Below are 17,237 nucleotides of genomic sequence, written 5' to 3' on the forward strand. Positions count from 1 at the left end.
TCTTAAAAGAGAATAATAAATTTATATAAATTTTTACGTGTTGTTTCTAGTTACAGAAAAGGTAAATATTTTTCCAATTTATTTATTGGCAGAGTTATATTATTTTTGTTTTTTATATGTTTACTTTGTTCTACTTTCTTTTAAAAAGTATTATTTTCGTGACCCTGGAACCAATCTTCGATCTATACATGGTTTGCTATGGAAAATCTTAATTCAATTTGCGGCGTTTCAATTTGCGTCGTGTTTTTTTGGAACGTAACCACGACGCAAAGTGAGGTATTGGTGTATTATTGAATTTCCCAAGAATTAAAGTTCATATGATGTATCCCAGCAGTGGGAATATTACAGTGATACCTGTTTAAAATCGTCGGGTGATGACATCGAGTAGAAGTTTCCAAACTGGCTCAACTCTCCATCCAGCTGAAGTGCTTCTGCAATAAAAATAAAACGTTTTGGAAATTTCTAGAAAAGGTTTTTTGATGATGAAGGCATTAATAACACCCCACTGACATTGCCAACCAGCCTGCCAAGCGTGATGATTATGGTATATCCCTCCGTAGATATCTCTGGGGGAGGCTTATACCTTGCAGTGGGGCGGAAAATAACACAGACCTTTTCCACTATGGAATCCACGGTGTAGTTGAGGCTGGGCGTCCATGACCACGCCCAGCAGTGGGAGGTACAGCGATGCAACACGAGCCTTCAGAGCCGGCGCCTGTAGTCGAGGGTCCGCGTCGTGTGCAGTCAGTAAGGATAACACACCATTCACGGCCGCACATTGCAGCACTGGACTTCTGCAATGAATACACCATCAAGATCATCTAAAAATAACTGTTTTAAAAGTTGCCATGTGTAATCGCATCTTTATTCTGCAATTCATTATCATAATTTCAACTTCCATATGCTATAGTTATTGCAAATTTCTGTCTCCTACTGTCAAACATACGTCATCGACCATAAAAAGACATTAAAATTAAATATATATTCAATTAAATCAATCAACAAAGTGATTACCCAAAATATTTTTTTTGACGGTATGAAGTCTCTCAGTGTAGATAGTCAACAATATAAACTTTTAATAGAGGTACTTACTGCAATTCAAGAGCAGAAGTGAGATCGGCAAGTAAGAGACCGGCCAGGTAGTGCCTGGAGCGGAAGTCTGTGCTGAGCGCCAGAGGGGGCGGTTGTGATGTCGACCCGGAGCGCGGGGACGCACCTCCTCCCCCACCAGACGCAGCGTCAACAAACTCACTCTCCGCGCTTCCCGGCAGGCAGAGAGAGACGTAATGCTCATGAGAGCAGATGATCCGAAGGAATGCGAGCTGAATGCGACAAATAACAAGTTTCTTAATATTATGATAAAGCTTAGACCACCCACGATGATGCTACATAATATAACTTGACTCAAACTCGATATGAAAAAGAAATCGATTTTTACATTAATCGATTATTTTTTAATTGCAATCGATTTTTATAAATATTGGAGTTTTATTGCGATAACACAATTTTAAATTAATTATTATATTTTCCAGAGTCTATATTTAGTAATCGTTTATATTGTAATAAGATATTCTTATTATTAAATTAATATTTGAATATAATAACACAAACATGACATTATAGGTTTGTAAAAAAATCGGTAATTTCTTGATATTTAATTAAGCTAATTTCGGCTTCGTAGAGTACTATCTCTGTCCCACACTACCGATGTGACGTTTCGTCAGTAGTTGTACTTGGTGCGACAGAGATAACTAAATTAGCCGATTGTCTCTTTCCAAAGGTCGATGTGCAATATTAATCGCCGGGTACTGTATCAATTTTAGATCCTAGGGTATACACTATCTGTACCTATAGACCTAGGTCTTGTAAAGGAAAATTATGACTAACAAATTATGTTATAAATGTGTTATAGATATTAATAATAAAAGTAAAATAAGAAATTACACAGTTGTAAAATGTTAAACAAATTCATGAAAACAAAATAAATATTATAAAGTAGCAGGCCGGAAGCAAAAAAGCTAGAGGTATGAATAAATACCTTATAATGTACGAGGGGTACTGCATCAGGCAGAGATGCTATCTTGGCGGACATCTGCTTGTGGTACCCGCGCACCAGGTTGAGAACGTAACCCCGGTCCATGATGCTGAGGAGGTCGAACAGGAAGAATGCCAGGCTGTTGTTAAGGCTCTGCGTCAGGCGGCTGTTCTTCCCGTAACTGTTTCATTAAAATATCTTCTTTAAATCAGCTCTTGGAATTCTATTTACAAATCGTGAGAATGCATGTCTAAAATACTTAATATACAGGTTCAGATTACAGATAGATTTTTATTTTAAATTTCACACTAATGAATCAAATTACCTATTTAATTGAATCAGGCGTTACCTTGCGGAAGTCTATCCTAAGTAAGAAAAGGACCAATATTTAGCCACTTCCACACATGCAGTGGTAGTCGTGCAACAAAGTGCATCGCCCGCCAGCCCGCTGATAAATGCGTATGCGGCAAACAATGCGAATCACACAACCGCCACCGCCAAATTACTCAACACGTGTTTCACCCCTCCACGGGGTATCTTCAGGAGTTATGTTACACCGATTAGTGCCAAACACAGAGTCCAACAACTCTGTTTGGCACTAATCTGTGCACGACTACCACTGCATGTGCGGAAGTGGCTAAATATTGATCCTTTTCTTAACCAGATTACCGTCAATATATTAAATAATCCTAAGGAGAACATCACTTTGTCAGCCTTCGCTATATGCTGAGATTTTAGAAGAAATTTACCTATTTCCTGGAGCTATTTTATAAACTTAAAAACTCGTTAATATTTTGTTGATAGGTAAATAACTTTTTTATTAATATATCAACCAAATATAAACTTTATTATAACAGGTTGTCAAATATCTCCCTTCCGCTTTTTTGCTCTTTATTCAATGCTTTATAAAAAGTGTTACAGTGATCGAATTTAGTTCAAATATGCGCCGTTTTGTTCGATAATCTGTTTCCATCTAGACGGCAACTTCATAATACCTCCCTCGTAGAAGCCCCCCTCCTTATTTGCGAAGAACTCGGACAGCCACTTTTCACAAACCTCTTTTGAGTTCAACTTTACACCACCAAGGGCGTTCGCCATGGACAGGAACAGGTGGTAATCACTTGGCGCTATGTCCGGGCTGTATGGTGGATGTGATAAAACCTCCCATCCGAGCTCCCGTAGCTTCTGACGAGTCATCAACGAAGTGTGTGGTCTGGCGTTGTCCTGGTGGAACACTACACCCTTCCTGTTGACCAATTCTGGACGCTTCTGGTCGATCGCCTGCTTCAAGCGGTCCAGTTATTCGCAGTAGATGGTAGAATTAAGCGTCTGACCATATGGGAGCAGCTCATAGTGGATGATTCCCTTCCAATCCCACCAAACACACAGCAAAACCTTCCTGGCCGTCAATACCGGCTTGGCCACTGTTTGGGACGATTCACCGGCCTTCGACCACGACCGTTTTCGCTTGATATTGTCGTATGTGATCCATTTTTCGTCGCCAGTCACCATCCGCTTCAAGAATGGGTCGAAGCTTTTTTTGCGTCAAATCATGCGGCACCCAAACATCAAGCTTTTTTTTTGTATCCAGCCTTCTGCAGATGGTTTAAAATGGTTTGGTGACTAACTCCCATCTCCTGGGCGATGTCACGAGATGCCACATGCCGGTCTAACTCGATGTAGTCCATGATTTGATCGGTATTTGTCGTCACAGGTCTTCCGCCGGCTGGCTTATCCATGGTGTCGTTTTCGCCGGCTATGAATCGTCGAAACCATTCCTCCGCGGTTCGAAGTGATAGAGTACCATCCCCCAAAACACCATTAATCTCACGGAACGTTTCTCTAGCGGATTTGCCTTTAACGAAGGAAAACTTTAAAATAGCGCGAATTTCGGCGTTAGTGAACTCCATGTTTACACGTCTATAACTGTTGAACGCAATATCCAAACTAATCATGCATAGCGTCGTTTTGTAGGTTATGTCAAGACCTTTCAAATTATGTATAGTATTGCCAGATACGAGCTCTGTAGCGCTTTGTACATAGCCGCGAAATTCAAAAAACAAAAAGGCGGAAGGGAGATATTTGACAACCTTTTAATATACCTACAGGTGGTACTATTAACCTGTGTTCTACACAAGCACATAGTACTCGTGTATACAGGGTGATTGGATATAGGTGTAAAAGCTTTCAAGGTGTATACGTATAGTTCATTTGTCATTGTCCTAAAGCTTTTGCATCTAATTTCAATCACCCTGTATAAAGTTGATCACTGTAAAATGTTATATTAATTTACACATATATACATATTTATTATTTTAAGCATGTATGTATACTTGCTATTTGAGCCAAGTGATTTGTTGTGGTTCAAAAGTAATATTGATATACAGGATGATTTGTAATAGGTGTAAAAATTTCAGTTATGTATGTAACTAGTTTATTATCAAAAGTATATTAAGCTTTTTCACTTATATCCAACTACCCTGTATAAAGTTGATAACTATAAAATACGTTACATTAATTTATTTTTTCTATTTTACCTTCTGGTAGTATAAATTTACAGGTATTTAATGGACTCTGTGTTTGGCACTAATCGGTGTAACATAACTCCTGAAGATGCCCCGTGGAGGGGTGAAACACGTATTGAGTGATTTGACGGTGGCAGTTGTGTAGTTCGCATTGTTTGCCGCATACGCATTTATCAGCCAGCTGGCGGGCGGTGCACTTCATTGCACGACTACCACTGAATGTTGCGGAAGTGGCTAAATATTGGTCCTTTTCTTACTTAAATTTACAGGGACAGATAGTAAACAATAAATAATTTTAATGTGTAGTAATTTTGAAAAGGCTTTTAAATTAGATTCTTTATTATTTCTAAAACCTTTGATTTTTGGATAGGGTGTACCATATATTACAGATTTTACACCCATAACCAATCATCCTGTATTTGCCCTTTATGTAAGTTAGTGTACCTGGAGATGATCTCCGAGGTGACGTTGTTGACGAGCGTGGTGAGGTCGTCGGTGAACTGGTCCGGGAAGCGAGCCTTGCGAGGTGCCTCATGAGCGCCGCTCCAGTACAAGTACTCCACCATCGACTTTATCATCAGCTCGAACAATGCCCTGCAAATGTTACATATTGTTCCAAATAATAATAAAAAAATGGTAAAAAAGCACCTCCTTCGCCTCTAAAATAGAATATTTTGTAGCATCTGTTTCTTATTCGTGTTTATGTAATACCTATGTATATATATACAGCACATATACCAAATATTTTTTTAACATTTTTGTCTGTTTGTTCCAGCTAATCTAGCACTTATACTGGTAAGTAGCTGATGTAATATGCTTGGTTATTTTAATTTTACAAAAATTCTTGATATTACTATAAAAGTTAAATATGTTTTTTTGTTAAATTCCACGCGGATGAACTTACGGGCACAGCTAGTTAAAAATAAACTAAAAGATTTGATTAAAATTTTTGGAAAATCGTTTTTTTATCTGTAAATCAGTAATGAGATCTTTATATACTATAAATGATGTACTATTATTTTTAAAACTAAAAGGTGACAGGACATTTCAATGTCAAAACTCAAAATTTTGCAGATTTTTGTTTCATGGTCGATCGCTAACTTTATGATATTTTTTTCAACGTTAAATGACTTGTGGTGACTTTAAATGCTCCAAATCAGTGTCCCTTGAGAATTAAATCAATGTGACTTTCTTATCGAAGGTCCTGAACCACTATTTATTGAGTGGTAGAGGTACTCACCAAGAGTTGTGCATCGCCAGGTCCCTGGTGGCGCCACTAGCCACTACCCACTGCAACGCCAGTTCCTCGTGAAGTATCTTGCACGAGCCGTCACTCATTACTGTCATACAAAAACAAAATATAACACAAACAAAATACCACGTACAATATTTAATAAATAAACTTGCAATTATTATTATAAACAGTAACGAAATATTAAAAAAAATCTTCATTGGGCGTTTTCTTCAGAAGAATTGTAAAATATAAGAGATTAAGGGAGTGTAGAGAAAGAGATATCGCCTCGTTTTCACACGGATGAGTCATGTCAAACGGAAAACCCAATATTTTAACTATGGTAGTTATAGAATTATTCGTTCTTGTATTTGTGAATTACATCATACAATCATACATCATATAAAAAATATAAGTTTCGTGAAAAAATATTTTAAAATTCTAATGGAATTTCCTTAAGAAAACGCCATTAAAAGGATACTTATATAAGGTATAATTGTATCATCGTTTCTCATAGTGGTTTCAAAATACAGGCTTCCAGAGTTCCAGACCCTCGAGAGTCCATGACAGACTCAACAGGGTTCAACAGGAGCGTGACAAAAAAGTGAGTGTTCACAATGAGTAAGCAAGAAACAATATGTTGGCTTAACTTTACTTATTAATATAGGCTGATAATACATTTAGGAACTCAGATACAGTTTCTTGTAAAGATTTGCATATTCAATATTTGCAACTGAAATTTCCATAGATATTTTCAGTTTTGCGAACCTAAAAAATGTCTCTTTCTGGAAACCTCTTATTTCGTATGCTGTTATGGTGTGTTAGTGGTGAAGACTTACCGGATGGTGGTAGTGGCAATCCGATGTCCCTGTCGGCCAGCGAGGGTCTAGGGATGGTGCACTGGTACTGCACGTAGCAGGTGATCAGGCTGCTACGGCCGTGAGCGTCGCACGAAGCGCCGTCATTCATATTCTGTTAATAACAAATTGAGTTTAATTCAATACTAAATGATACATAGTGATCATCGAGAGTGTGGCCACAACACGTGGCCCTAAAACCAAGTGATACGTCAACAAATGGTGGGGTTAATTTCAACTTTTACAACCAATTTAAAAGGAAGGAAGGGACGAAAGCGAAAGAATACTTCATGACAGGTCCGAGAATTCTGTGCAGTCATAACCTCACCGAACAAGAACCCGGTAGAGCAGTGATTCCCAAAAAATTTGGAGGTCCATGAAATGAAAATTGGGGTCCACGATAGTGGATCTCAACACACACTTTTTTACATTTTTAATTTTCTTTCCATCGTCATACCTAGTGGAAAGGGGGTTCATCGCCGTTACCAATCTCCTAACGAAAAAAAGAAACAGACTGGACATCATTAGCCGAGGAGATTTAAGATTAATCCTTACAAAATTGACGCCAAATGTTGATAATTTATTATTAAAGCATGTTGGGGGTCTACCCAACACAGAAAAAACATGGCAAGGGGTTTACGACATAAAAAGTTTGGGGAACTCTGCGGTAGAGCATAAATCTCTATGTGCTTAAAACCAAGCAAGACCTACTGGATTGTTCACTCTTGTAGTTTCAGATACTTTGGATTTGATATCAAGGGTATGGTTCAAGATCTAGAACATGTTCAAATTTAAATTCACGTTGGCCGATGGAAAAGAAATAACATGTAACTGTAAAAATAACCGTTCCATGGTGCATGTTTATATAACCTGGTGAATTTAAAACAACACCCTCTTTACCGTGATATCTGTGAAGATATGAGCGAGACAGGTGAAGACATCCTGAGCGATGTTCAGCGGCTGGCCAGCCAGGATCGGAGCAGCTGCTAACAGCTGCAGCAGCTTGTCGCACACCACCGGCAGGTAGCGCGCCAGCACCTCCACGTTGGCCGTCGGCAGCTCCGATATACTGGACACAAATGTTCTCCGTTACCACCTATAAAACATTAGACGCCTACCGCAAGGTATAGGCCTCCCATGAACACCCACAATGGCTGGTCTTCCACTGCCTGCATCCATCGACTTGCCTGCATTTCACGATCTTGACTATTTATACTGTCGGTCCAACTGTGGGAGTACTACCCACACCACCAGTAAGTTTTCTGGTCATAGCGATGCCGTACATGATTTATATATATATATATATATATATATATATATATATATATATATATTGTCTTTTACGCCAACGTTACCATATATTTTCATAGGATTTCTATAATATTGCAAAGAAAATGATAAATGAAATAGTAATATGAATAAAGAAGATAGAAAGTAAATAAGTGAGATAAGGTAGAGATGAAAGGAAAGTCTTTTCTATCTTTTGTCTCACTTTTGATTATTGATTGCTTATGAACATGATTTTTAGACTCTTCATAAAAGCCTGCAAAGACTATAATATACCAGATCTTTACCTAGCCCGAAGCTCTGCCTCCATATTAGCAAGACCGATCCTCGGAGGAATGTTTCCCTCCTGCACCGCCTCACACGCCATTGCAAACCTCTCGATATATCCGTCCTATAAGAAAATATATTTATTTTTATTTTCGTTATACTGGATAGTTAAAGGTAAGCGAAGTGATGACTGAAATATGTTACATTAATTAATTTTTTTCTATAGAAATTTGACAGGTCTTTAACTTCTGGCTGTACAGTTTGCAGAAACGAATTATAATGCGAATTTTGAAAACGATCTTTTTTGCTATAATATCATTCTTCTTTTTCTTTTCCCGATGGACGCCCACTGCAAGGCAGAGGCCTCCCGGAAAGATCGCCACAAAAACCGGTCCTGCGCCGCCTGTGTCTGCCCGCCTGTGGTCGCTACATTATATCATTACGTCATTATTTCTGAAGCCATTAATTTTTGTACATGTACAAACTTTCACATACACTCTATATTAGTCCGACTCATAATATAGCTCAAATAGCTTTATTGTCTTGATAAAACCACCCGCACCTTTTTAATATCGCGCCGTCAGCCCCGATAGGCTCGTTCATAGAATATGTCTTATGTTCCGAGTGGTCGACATTTTGCCAGGTTTATGAGTGATTACAATAGGTTATTGTAGATATTTATTAGCAAACGCGCCAAGTCAATTTTCTTAATTTTATTTTTTATATTAATGGCTTTGGTGGTAAATAAAAAGATATCTTACCAGCGGATGTACGGTGGTGTGCGCGTCGAGACATATGCTGAAGATGGGCTTGTGGTTGTCGATCCAGCGGGTACCAGGAAGCAGGACATCCGGGAAGATATAGGAGTAGTTGGGCGGAGGTTCCTCTTGCATCACTGGCAGGTTGAACTCGCCACACGTCAGCTTACCATTCCGGCACAGCGGCAGCCACTGTCAAAACACAAAATTACATTTACTTGCAAAATATATGTTGCTTTGTTGTTCCCACTGTTGGAATATACATATACAGAGCAATTGGTTACTTTTGCAATAACTTTAAGAGGATAGTATAGCTTATTTGTCAGAAAAAAAAACTTTAAGACTTTTACACCTATGACTAATCACCCTGTATAGTAGTACATGACTTTAAATAAATGCTTTAGATTCTTGTTCTATCGAAACGGTTGTATCGACACATTCTGTGGTCAACGCTCGTCGTAGCAGCACTCATGCTCTATTTTCCTATTCCCCCACCACGTTGCGCTCCCCCAAGGCGAGGTACAGCGGTTTCGGTAGCACGGATTAGTAGAAATAACATTTGTGTCATCTGTTGGCGAGTTACAACAGTAAAGATAGTATATTAACCTTCAAGGCGATTGGCAAAATGGTTTCTATAATAAACAATTACATAGGTACAAATCATATGTATTTGTAATCATTATAAGTGAGCTTATGTGAATAATAATACATATAATACTTACGGAATAACCAACAGGAGTTTCAACACTCTTCTCCTGGTCTGGCGGCACAGGTTTCCTCTGGCAGGAGACGTGCAGGAATGTGAAGAGTAGATGATGATGATCTCCCAAGTCCGCAGGTAGTTTTAGCTTTATTTCATCATATAGCGAAGGATTTCTGTAATATATTTATAAGAGTATATGTTAAAATTTAAGAAAATTGTATCATAACATTTTCAAGTAACGCATTTTTGTTTAAAATGTCTGAAATGGCAGTGGACAGGTAGCGCAGATCTGAAAGTTGTTGAGGCTTTTAGGTTCTGGAGTGGAGACCACAGACCAGGAAACGAACTTGTTGAGGATTTCAGAAATCTATGGTAACGGTTTATGTCCAGCAGTGGACAAGTTACGGTTGAAATAATGACGATGATGCTTCAGATTTTGTATTACAAAATCCGTCGGAACGCCTCATTGTGCGTGTATACTATAAATATGTACGAGTTTTATTTTAGAATTTTGATTTTTTGCAGTTGGTAGATACCATAGATAGTATACCTTTTTTACACATACATATAGCTTTTGGATACAATTGTATCTTAAACACTCTTATTTACGTGTTATTTTATAGATATAGACTGAGTAAGCTTAATTTTAAAAAGTATCTGTAAGTAGATACATTTGTATCTTCTTCTTCTATCCTTTCTCAAAGATCGCCACGATGACCGATCTTGTGCTGTAAAGTAAATGTATGCGGCGTACTTATTGTGGTAGAGCACGGTGGTGTAGGCCTCCGTGTCGAACTCAGGGCAGGAGCTCCGACCGAAGATTGCCGGCAATGCAGACGCCTGGTCCTCGCCGGACATCAGCTGTATTCGCACCTGAAGACCATTACACATAAAATTATCAACCAAATTGTTTTATGTTCATAAAATATAAAGTAGACTAGCGTAGGCGGGGGAGAGCTAGCATAAAAGGCATAGATAATTTACATTTTTTTAATGAACGGCCCTTATAAACTCTACTTTTAGGTATAATATCGTAAAATCCGTTCTTAGCTGACCTCTACTTATTGGAAGCTATACTCTCACCAAATCTCAAGTATCTAAGCCTTATGGTATTAGAGATATCATGATGAGATGCTCATAATGCTCGTCTGAATTGGAAATGAGAGTCACACATTGCTTATGGAACCAACGAGTTTTTTAATCCAAAGGTTTTCTAGTGGCGACCACGACCCAGTGGTGACATCGTGGGTAGACCTCTCATCAGGTGAACCAATAACAAAGATAAGGTTGTGAGAAGTAGCTGAATGCAACGCAAGCGCAAGCTGCAACGCAAGAACCTGGCATAGTCGTCTTTCGGCTGACGTCACTGCTGAACAAGATTGTAGTGACAACCTAAGGCGAAGGTTTTTCAGCTGTCACTCAGTTTAGAGTTTTCCGGAGCAACCTGGAAGCTCGGGGACCTGCCAATTGGACAAACTAAATAATGTTACGTAAGCTCTTGAGTTTGGTAAATCAAAAGAAATCTTGGATAAATGTTACAGCTTTGCTAAAACTAGAGTGCTGTTAAGACAATATCATACATAATCTTTTCTCTCTTGTCTCCCTCCATAGATTTCCAATATAACTGGTTGAAAGTGGCTTACATCTAGCGTTTTTGGACGACTTTATCAAGAACATCTGCCCTCCTTGTAAACCTGCTACTGCACCTGGTACATGGCTTTTACTTCAGAACCTTGAGGCTCTAAGCAGCCTTTTAACGGTGTTGGGTTAAAGACCTAAAATACACCAAGTTACTACATGGATCTAAGACCACGTCAGATCATTTGGGTTACTTAACGGTACTTACTGTGATGTTCCTCGCGGAGCCCGTGCGCGAGGTATAGGCGGCCAGGTTGAGATCACGCACCCACACGTACAGCAGGTTTCGGTACTGCTGGTGCGGCACCAGCGGCGGTTGCAGCGGGAACGACAGGATCTCCTTGCACGGACGCACCGCGTCATCTAGCATACATGCAAACAATAATAGTATAAATAGACTTAAAAATATATACCTCCTCCCTCTTCCTCTCTCTAAAAATCGCAGCACAGTCTTGACGTGAATATACTACGTACTAAATGGACAGCTAAAAGTATACCCTTGTTTCAGCAGCGAGGGTACGATCCCGGAAGGAAACAAGAGACAGCATTACCATGCATTAAATTCTATTTTAAATGAAGACTTTGTCGAAGAAGATTCTTAGTGAACTGCTTGACGAGTGAGACTTACTTAATATAATACATGTACTACTAAGTCTCGACAATTGTAAAGCCTCTCTTTCTTTCAGTATAAATCAATTTTAAACCTAATTATTCGGTAATATTAAAGTGAAAATTTAAATGACCACTTCTCTTAATTATGACGATGTATTTTAGCTAAATGAAGGCTACCCGGTCTTATGGGAAATTTCAGAATGAGGTCTATGTCCACTAGTGGAGTTGTTACAGCTGAAATGACGATACTAAACAATAAAATTAGAAAAATAATCTTTCCACCATAACCAGATATGATGTCTGGAATTTTCTGAAATACCTCCAGATGCTGGGTCTGTTCATGACATTTACATGTAAGTTGAGATGCCGTTGCCAAAGTAACTTCTTTATCATCTTCTTTTCAGTTGATCGACGCTAATTGAAGGCATAGGTCTGCTCCAAAGATCGCCACGATGATCGGTCTTGCTGCACCGGTCTTCTAGCTTTAACTAAGTCGTAGGTCTACCTAATGGGGGGCGCTACTTACATTATGTCTACCGCTTCGTGACCACTTAATAACCTTGCGATCCAACGGCCATCAGTTGCGCTAGCAATGTGCTTATCACACTGCCATTTGAGACAAGCAGTTCTACATGTAATGTGACAAGAGATTTCCACCTATATACTGCCCTAACGCGAAATTTCTAGAACCATAAGATTGAGAGTTGAGATTTGACTACCTATGCTGTTCGAGAACCTTTCGGCTTCAACGACCATCGATTGGACTAGCAATGTGCCCCAGCCACTGCCAATTCATACCGGCAGTTTTTCGAGCTGCATCGGTGTCCTTGGATCTAACTATTCTCTTATAATTACCATTAGGTAAATAGTCGAGTATAAATAATAAACTATAAAAACCTCTCACCTCCATAAGGATTAAGCTTAGCCAATTCCGGAGTCAATCCATTCTTCACCTCATCCGGACAGGGTGAAACTTCGATCTTGAGTGTTCCTGGAATGCATTTCAGCTTCTTCGGTGCCGAGCTAGGTCTTTTGATTTCAGCGAGGAACTTGTACAAGTCTTCATCACGCAGTTTGTCCGTCTCCTATATTAATTATATATATATATATATATTTAAATAATTAATTTAACAAGACAAGTTTTATAACCAATGGCATTGTGAATTTGGAAGTTTTTCTAGAAATTTCTTTCAGATTACATTATCTCACCTTCTCACCGGACTTCAATATACTATATCATAACTTTTGTAGACAACTATGTTCACTCTTAAATCTACCATGTAACGCCTTTAAATTATCATTATATATTATTTATAAATTATTAACACAATTTGACCGCACCGTTATGGTTTTTGCTTAATTTTTTAAGAATCCTTTCATTTGAGAATGGTATAAATTGGTCAGTGTACATATTAAATCAAAAACACCTCTATTTAAAAATAAAGTCATCACCCTACTGATAGAGCATCACCAAGTTCAATAGTGTACCAAGAATATTTAAATAATTCTGTAAGTTTGGAGTAATATGTTCGTTTCACTCTTCTTAAAAATTGTCATTTTTTATTTTTGTACCCAATATTAAAGTCGCTTTCTTCTGATGCAGTATCATTTTCACAGTTACCACAATTTGATTCATAATCACTCGGTCAATCAGATAAAGCATCTGCATATAATTCATTAAAAGATTCTTCATTATGTTCCACCATCATCTTATTATACATTATTTAATATTTTTTGCAATTAAAGGTTTCGCAGCTCTTATAAGCGATAGAAACATATTGTAGTATACTGACCAACAATTGCATTGCATGGTGATGACAACAGTGATGCAATAAAAGCCATCACAAGTTTCGTTCAGCCTTAAAACACGAGTTAACTAGTGACCGGTCAACAATATGTTAATAAATAATATTATACATACAATGCGATTAAAATAAGAATAGGACCGGCCTAGCGCCATGTTGTGACGTCACAACGGGAACTTGGTGTAGTGTGCAAAAAAAGCAATGTTAAAAAATAATACCAGTGGCTAAAGTCACTCGCTCGGTTACCTTCGAAGCAGTTTCCAAATGCTTAATGAAATTCCAAATACATCACGCGATAAATGAATATTGCCATCTGGCCTTGGTACAATTCTTGCTTGTTTTAACTGGTCCAACAACATAATGGCACGTTTTTTCTCTTCCTCGAAGTACTTATCAACATTGCTGATAATCTCTCGAGCTCGCCGACGTAAAACACTACCTCTTTTGCTCATTGTAGAACAAATTAAGCAATCAACAAAAACAATTATTATTATTTTTTTATTTTATATATTTAATGCTGACCGTACTTATATGAGTGAAGTTGGCCGAGAGCCCGTCCTATTCTTATTTTAATCGCATTGTACATACATACACATATAACAGTGCAGAAGTGTTATATGCTAGAAATGAATTGCCTTTACTACTGGATTAAGAAAGTGAAGATAAAAAAAAACTCGACAGAATTTTTTCGAGTTCTTCTTGGATGTTAGCGTGTTTCGAACCCACTATAATGGAGCTAAATTTATTTTCATTATGTTACATTTTTTCAATGGAGGTAGTTAGAAAAATAACTAAAAAAAATGTTTTTTTAAGTATCAGAAACGAAGACAAACCTGTTTGAAGAAGCTGGTGACTGTAATAACGATAGGCTTGAAGCAATCAAGGTGCGCGACCAGTTCATCGGCTTGCTGGACGGGCATTGCACGTCTCTCTATAGAACCTTTGCGCGTGAGCGAGCCTCCTACTTCGCCGGCTCTTCGCCGTAGCTGTTCCAAACTGCTCGACGAAGCCTTTCGATCTAATGAATGAACATATATATTTACTTATTATATATATATATATATATACACAAATAATTTTTTTTACATATATGAAACACCTTTTAGTCATAAGAAAAGGAACACAGAGTCTCTGTGTTTGGCACTAATCGTTGTAACATAACTCCTGAAGATGCCCCGTGGAGGGGTGAAACACGTGTTGAGTGATTTGGTGGTGGCGGTTGTGTGATTCGCATTGCTTGCCGCATACGCATTTATCAGCGGGCTACCGGGCGGTGCACTTTGTTGCACGACTACCACTGCATGTGCGGAAGTGGCTAAATATTGGTCCTTTTCTTACTTAGGATGGATTCCGCAAGGTAACGCCTGATTCCATCAAACATTTTAGTCATAGTTAACCGAGGGGAATTTACCCTATTGTGTTACTCACCTAAGCTGTTAGTGTTTGAGTTGGTGTTGGTGTTTGTTGCAGAGAGGCTGTCCTTGTCAGCGTTGTCCCGCTCCAAGCTGTTGGAGCCGCTGAGGATGTTGAGCAGCGACACGGCGCTCCAGCACAGCGGCATACGGTACTTGCCCAGCCGACTGCAAGCGGCTTGGGCACCAGCACGAACCTTCTCACGGTTCTGTCCAAATAAAAAAATTATGATAATACAGAGTCGATATATATATTTAGACTGCCTATTGAAATTCAAAGTAAAACTCGAATGTAAGGAACCTGTATTTATACCAAACAATAAAACTGCGTTAAGTTATACTTCAACTAACTTAATTTAAAAAACAAATCACAATTACTTCTTCATAACCAATGACGAGTGGCGTATGTGCGAGGAAGACGGAAGATGTCTGCGACAGTAAAGGTATATATTACGTTATATGTTTACGAACGCTCCTAGTCTTGTAGGGCGCATTAATCTATGTATATATATATATATATATATATATATATATATATATATATATATGTGTGCATGGGTGGGTGGGTGTGTGTGTGTATATATACTCATTAGTTTAGCACTACAAAATAGATACATAGGCTTTTAGGCTCCATAAAATTAGTATTTCGTTAAAGACAATTAAACAAAAAAAATTTAACGACAAATTACAGTGTAAGGATGTTTATAATGATAATAAAGCTTGGGAATGATGATGGCCATTACAAAAAAAATCTCAGATGAGAGACATATTAGGAATCTTCAATATCCACAATAATAAAGGAGTTCAATTTGATACTAATTTCTATGAAATTGAGTTATTCTGGTATATTTTTTATCATGTATATATGTCATCACTATAAAGTGGATGATACGGGAACGGCCAGCGATGGTGGGAATGTAACAATTGTAGATCAAGGCACTATAAAAGATCACTACAATGATCAGCGACTGCCTATGTAGTCTTTTCTCCTAGCGGGGGCCTAACTGCGCCCCGTCTGCTAGCTCGTGGTCACCACCTTTTTGACCTAAAAACCCATCGCTTGCATGACGATGTGCGTCGCCCACTGTCACTTCAGACAGATAATTCTTCAAGCTAAATCGTGTATCTTGATTTTACTGCAGATCTCATACTTCTAATTAAATTTCGTTACCTTTATTAGGCTATCAGTGTTCATTAACAATGTACCATGAAATATTTTACTAGGTATTATTAGCAAAAACAATTATATACCTTATCCTCTTTGATATAAGGTTCAACACATTCATTGACGTCTCCTTGCAAAACTTTTTCCACTCTGACCACGAGGAAGATATCTGGTGAAGGGTTGAGAATATCAAACACAGCGCTTCGACTTAACGTGGACACGTCAGCGTGAGGCACATGCGCCGTCAACATCTGACGTGTGTTTTCAGAATTGAGATTGAAGTAGAAGTTCTCTGACAGCTTCTTCTTCTCTTTCGCGTCGAATAGCGCCATCGATGCAAAAAGAGGTTCCACATCTAATTCCAACCTGAAAAATAAACATTGAATCAATAATTTGAAAAATACTTTTTATAATCTATTAGCTGCATAGGCAAAAAATATGGGCCACTAATAGTCCAATTTTAAAATAAATTAAATATGGTATATTTCAGAGTGATCAATGTACTTATGTATTTAATATCGTAATAATAAGTAATGATTACTTATTGCAATATATGCAATAGCAGACAATTATTTTTTTTGTTGTGGTCTAACATTTAATTTACTCTGCGGTTAATATGGGAACAGAAAGAATTTTTTATAGCATCGCAATTTTTTCATATCTTTGCTTTGCTTTGGTATTTTCTTCGTGCGATAATTAAAACAAAAAAACATGACATGTAAGAGTCGTTTTTGAATGGTAAGCAATAAGCTTGTAGATACATTATTTATTTATAGAAGATATAAATGGTAAAATTAGTCTCTTTCTACAACTTCAATCTATGGTGCCCATAACGCAAGACAGTTCTTACCATGGGCATAGGGGAACCATGGGGGCACGCAAAAAGTAATACATGATATATGTTTGCCCTTTATACGTGTACACAGCAATATATATATATAT

At 38.1% G+C, this 17,237-nt stretch overlaps 1 protein-coding gene across 1 annotated transcript in view; it reads right to left on the reverse strand.

Moving 5' to 3' along the window:
- Positions 1-17,237, reverse strand: part of Zir (Zizimin-related) — a 41,569-nt gene that overhangs the window by 15,482 nt on the left and 8,850 nt on the right. The window contains exons 7-23 of the mRNA XM_068765485.1: positions 16,382-16,661; positions 15,147-15,339; positions 14,552-14,736; positions 12,818-12,998; positions 11,510-11,664; positions 10,418-10,536; positions 9,683-9,836; positions 8,964-9,152; positions 8,223-8,326; positions 7,549-7,717; positions 6,631-6,763; positions 5,801-5,900; positions 5,005-5,154; positions 2,039-2,216; positions 1,093-1,322; positions 613-794; positions 355-431 (exon numbers count right to left, since the gene is read on the reverse strand). Of these exons, the coding sequence (XP_068621586.1) occupies positions 355-431; positions 613-794; positions 1,093-1,322; positions 2,039-2,216; positions 5,005-5,154; positions 5,801-5,900; positions 6,631-6,763; positions 7,549-7,717; positions 8,223-8,326; positions 8,964-9,152; positions 9,683-9,836; positions 10,418-10,536; positions 11,510-11,664; positions 12,818-12,998; positions 14,552-14,736; positions 15,147-15,339; positions 16,382-16,661 (2,779 nt within the window). The remainder of the gene's footprint in view (positions 1-354; positions 432-612; positions 795-1,092; positions 1,323-2,038; positions 2,217-5,004; positions 5,155-5,800; positions 5,901-6,630; positions 6,764-7,548; positions 7,718-8,222; positions 8,327-8,963; positions 9,153-9,682; positions 9,837-10,417; positions 10,537-11,509; positions 11,665-12,817; positions 12,999-14,551; positions 14,737-15,146; positions 15,340-16,381; positions 16,662-17,237) is intronic.

This window comes from Battus philenor, unplaced genomic scaffold (genome assembly GCF_028537555.1).
Source record: "Battus philenor isolate CCGP_79_NKW_IND1 unplaced genomic scaffold, ilBatPhil1.0.hap1 SCAF_2, whole genome shotgun sequence".
In the NCBI taxonomy this organism is placed as follows: domain Eukaryota; kingdom Metazoa; phylum Arthropoda; class Insecta; order Lepidoptera; family Papilionidae; genus Battus; species Battus philenor.